The 4979-nt window shown below is 37.7% G+C and overlaps 1 protein-coding gene across 4 annotated transcripts in view; it reads left to right on the top strand.

Annotated features, from left to right (window-relative positions):
• Nucleotides 1–4669, top strand: part of RAPGEF6 (Rap guanine nucleotide exchange factor (GEF) 6) — a 222103-nt gene extending 217434 nt beyond the window's left edge. For all 4 annotated transcript variants that reach the window (XM_011951038.1, XM_011951041.1, XM_011951037.1 and 1 more), the window contains one exon: nucleotides 1323–4669. In XM_011951038.1, the coding sequence (XP_011806428.1) occupies nucleotides 1323–1348 (26 nt within the window). In that variant the 3' untranslated portion in view covers nucleotides 1349–4669. The remainder of the gene's footprint in view (nucleotides 1–1322) is intronic.
• Nucleotides 4670–4979: the final 310 nt, after the last annotated feature.

Here is a 4979-nt window from a genome sequence, read left to right as displayed (position 1 = left end):
GACTGTAAACACATGCCACCATGCCCAGCTAATTTTTAAATTTTTTGTAGAGATGGGGTCTTGCTATGTTGCCCAGGCTGGTCTCAAATGCCTGGGCTCAAGTGATCCTCCCACCTTGGCCTCCCAAAGTGTTGGGATTACAGGCCTGAGCCTGAGCCACCACACCCAACCAATGGTGTGGGTTGGTTGGTTGTTAAGACAAGGTCTTGCTGTGTCATTCAGGCTGGAGTGCATGATCATGGCTCACTGCAGCCTCAACTTCCTGGTCTCAGGTAATTCTCCCTCCTCAGCCTCCCAAGTAGCTGGGACTACAGGCACACACCACGACACCCGGCCAATTTTTTTATATTTGAGACAGCGTTTTACCATGTTGCCCAGGCTGGTCTTGAACTCCTGGACTCAAGCAATCTGCCAGCCTCAGTCTCCCACAAAGTTGGAGTTACAGGTGTGAGCCACTGTACCCCGCACTGATGGTATATTTTTTAAATGAAATGTGCGAGCTGCCTATTTCTGTGTGCCTAGTACCCTGTGGCTCAAATGGAATATTCTTATCTTTGATAAAACAATGGCTCGATCTAATGGGATAATTTTGAGAAAAAGCAGTTAACATTAATGGAATTGTATTTTACATTAATGCATGGAAACTTGAAACTGTGTTTCAAATGCCAAATTATCTGAAATGATTCTATTGATTTAGTTCCTTTTATTAGCAAAAGTCTTGACTGAATTTGTAGGTGTGCCAATAGTTTCAGAAATGATTGTTTTATTGAAAATAAATGGCCGGGCGCGGTGGCTCAAGCCTGTAATCCCAGCACTTTGGGAGGCCGAGACGGGCGGATCACGAGGTCAGGAGATCGAGACCATCCTGGCTAACATGGTGAAACCCCGTCTCTACTAAAAATACAAAAAATTAGCCGGGCGAGGTGGCGGGCGCCTGTAGTCCCAGCTACTCGGGAGGCTGAGGCAGGAGAATGGCAGGAACCCCGGAGGCGGAGCTTGTAGTGAGCCGAGATCGTGCCACTGAACTCCAGCCTGGGCGACAGAGCGAGACTCCGTCTCAAAAAAAAAAAAAAAGAAAATAAATGAAAATTTATGGTTTTAAACAAGAGTAATAAAGTGATTAGTAACTATGAAATTCCAGTTTGTTATCAACCTTCAATGTGATCAGAAATCCTAGGTATTATTATAATAAAATCTGGTCCTCGATGCAATGTTTGAGAGGATTTCTTTGTTGACTTTGATTTTCTAAATAGATAACTAGATTGTTAGGATCTCATTAATATGCTGATCTGCCAGTTAATTTTTTTTTTTTTTTTTTTCAGAAAATGAACAAGTTTCAGCAGTCTAGCCTTTGGATGACTTATTTGAAAACCACTGAAAGTTATGGAGGAATGGGCAGAACCGCCTCATGATTCTGCAGGCCATTGCTAACAAACAGCTCATTGCTACAACCAGTCCAGAGGTTTTATTCCCTCTACTCCGAGCAATGAAATAGACTTGAGTTATGCTTCCTTTCATTTAATTTCTGCAGATGAATAGTTTCCTGAGCAATGGATGCTATGCCTGGATACCAGTCTCCACTTTGCACGCCAGAACTGCCTTGGGACCACAGTTACAGAAAAAATTTAAACTCAGAGTGATCCTTCTGTATATTGCTATAGATTTTTCTTTAATAAGCTATTTTAAAGATAGTGGCATTATTATTTCCAAGCCATAGCTTGGGCTGAAGGACAGATTGAAAGTGTCTGCCAATACCAAGGATATTCTTGTATATTTGAAAAATAACTTATTATTTGCATTGTTATGGTTTTGTTTGTATTTGAGAGCTCTTGTTAGCTGATGTTCATGTTTGAGGTCATAAAATTGTCTCTGATCTGACCAAACAGAAGTCATCTTTACAGAGGTGATATGCTTGATCTACACAGAGATGTGATTGATCTGTAGCACCAATGCAATGTAGGTCTCAGTTTGAGAGAAATAGGAAGCCCTTTGCAGTTGAGGCGTTAGGAACCTGCTGGTCATGGTGTGGAAAGCCAGATGACGCTGCCACAGGGTTTCTTGTCAGTGCTTTGGGAAATGGGAGGGAGTAGTTTGGGGAGGAGGGTGGGAACCCTAATTTTCAAAGAATGAAATTTTGATGTTAAATGACATGTATACAAATTCTTTCTTAAGTGAAAGTTACGCTGCATCGCATTGTAACTAAAAGTATAGATCCCACAAATAAGAGAATGGGTTCTAGAGAGTCCTGGTCTATAGAAATCCAAAACTAAAATCTCTCATAACTCAAGTATGGAATACTTTTTTTAAAGAAATTCTTATTATGGGTGTTGTAATCATGAGGATGAATTTGACTTTATGCAGTGTTCTGCACCATGCCACCCCCACGTCTCATAGCACCAGATTGTGTCTGACCTGACATACCCTGCAGCTCTCAGCTGCCTGCAGTAAAATTTTGTGGGAGAAAGAGGAGCTGGAGTTATAGAAATGATTGTCTCTTGGTTCTCAGTTTTTAGCCCTTGAGAGGACATACTTTTCCAGCCTCATGGGCATGGCACTCTTAATTAAAATTTCAGTGACTGTTTACTGGATGAGGCAGATTTTTCACATTTTTGCAAATATAATGTTTTATATATATTAAGTTTTTCAATTTTTTTAGTGTAAAAGCAAGTGGAATTTTAATAAACTTCTGTAATTACCAAAAAAAAAAAAAAAAGCCAAAGCCATTAACATGCACTACCCAGATCAACTTGGAGCCAAGATAGGTTTACTTCTGAATGGCTGTCCGTGTGTCCACATAGGATTTAAGTTGGTTTGCGGCTTCCCTTATAGAAATGTGTTGTCTTTCCCTGCTGTCTTCGCTCTCTGTCTTCCTGCCTGTCCCCCTTCGTTTTAAAATCATGTATCAGTTTTAAGTGGTAAATGGTAGTAGTTCATCTTTCCCATCAAAATGATTGTCTCTTTATTTTAGGAATAATAGCATGTCTGAAAAATTCCTGTGGTAAAAAAACGTGAATCTGAAACTGAAGCCTTAGAAGTTAATCCCAGCTATGATAAAATGAGGCTTGGTGGTTCCATAGCTTTCTTGGTCCTTTGAAATGGGAAATAACCTGAACCAAAAATCCTAGTTTGAAAGTTACACTTCAGTGATTTGGCCTATAAACAGTGGTCCTCTGATTATACTTTTTTTCCTTCACTGATTTACGTAATTTTGTTTTCATGGCCACAGCAAAACAATGTGAAATATATTTTTGCTATACCCACTTTTTTGTCAATTCAGATGTCTACTCTCATCATTTTATATTCATTTCTCCAGAAAAATGTGTGTTTTCATAATGTCTTTATTTATCAGGTCTTTCAAACCAAATGGAAGCCTTACCTGTCTTTGTCCTTAATGGTGTAAATATCTTGCACAGAGTGTTGAGGCCTGTGGTTTTGGACTTGTACCTTACAGCTGCCTTTGTTTTATCTATCTAGCTTTAACTGTGAGTGTTCAGATCAGCTGATCACATTGATCAGGAGCCAAAGCCGAATGCTTTGTACTTTGTTATGTGTGTATCCCTTAAAAAATCATGAGGTTTTGATTTTTCTATTTTAACTAAGGGTACATTCCTGCCTTCTCTTAGTTTGTCATATGACTAGAACAAGAGAAGCCTTAACCTGCATTTACTCCAATTCCAGATCTCCATTGTTTTTGTTTTATTAATTTATAATTTTAATGAAGAGACTAGTGCCCTCTCTTCCCACTACAACTCTCAATCTGCCAAGACTGTTGAAGCAGTTAACCCTCAGTGCAAACTTTTGCCAAATAGTAAGTTTCAACAAAATACCTTTGTAGTGAAAGATTTTGAGAATTAGTAAATCCAGTACATGATTCCATAAAAGCTTATTAAAGTTAGTAATTCTCATTTACTCCAAATGGTTACTTTCAATATGATCTTTGGGGAGAAAAAGCCTTTGGTGAATTTTCTTGAGGGTGATAAGTCACATCATTGTGATCTACATCACCTCCTTGAGAATCTCTCCCAGGCTGAAAATGTGATGGTAATCATGGATGTTTTTAAGAACAAATCTAATTTTTATCAAGTGCTCTTTCCTCTGCAAAAAAGGGAGAAGGAGAAGAAGCTTCCTTAAAACAGTGATTATTTTGATTCAATTTTAAGTTTCTACAAAAGGTAATGTTAAAGTGTATGTATGCCTTCAGCATTACCTTAAAGGCTAGAAAAATGGCATAAATCTTCAGAAAAGTGTCACAGTACATGTTCAAATTTAAACTTAAATCCTGGTTCATCTTTGGCTTTTGTTGTGCATTTTTAATACTTCTTTATTTTTGATACACAGAATGCAATTGAACTTGATCTTTTAAAATTGAGACATGTAAGCTAATCAGCAAAAGACAAAAACAAAACTGCACATCTGTAATAATCAGATAGCAATTCTGCTGCACAATTCATTGATTGTAAGGTATCCTGTAACAAGCAATGTTTGTCTCCTATTTTTTGATACCTCTTAAACTTATGTCTTTTAGAAAGACAGTGCCTCTGTATGCTTTTTGTATTTTTACTGAGTGTAAATATTTGTTATATTTTTGGTTAAGAGAATGTAAAAATACCATTTATTATTATCAGATACTACTAATACATTGGTGGAATCAATAAAGAATCTACATTAATCTTCTCTGTACTTGATTATAAAGGTATGGAACCTCTGAAATAATTACAAACTTAGTCATTCAAGAGTGCCAATCTAGGACCTGTGTTGGTGTGAAGGCCTTATTTTTTAAGTATCCAGAAAAATTGGAGTGGTCCATTTGTTGTTGGTTATGTCAAATCTGTGAAACACCATGGCTATTGTTTAGGTTTAAAAAATTGTGTTTGATGGCAAACCAAGTAACAGTGGCATAAACTCAATTGGGGCTTGTCTTTTTGTTATTGTCTGTTTGTTTTTCTTCTTACAGTACAAAAGTCTACAGGCAAACTGTC

This window comes from Colobus angolensis, unplaced genomic scaffold (genome assembly GCF_000951035.1).
Source record: "Colobus angolensis palliatus isolate OR3802 unplaced genomic scaffold, Cang.pa_1.0 Scaffold314, whole genome shotgun sequence".
In the NCBI taxonomy this organism is placed as follows: Eukaryota; Metazoa; Chordata; class Mammalia; order Primates; family Cercopithecidae; genus Colobus; species Colobus angolensis.
Note: the sequence above shows the minus strand (reverse complement) of the source record. Positions and strands in the feature narration are given on the sequence as shown.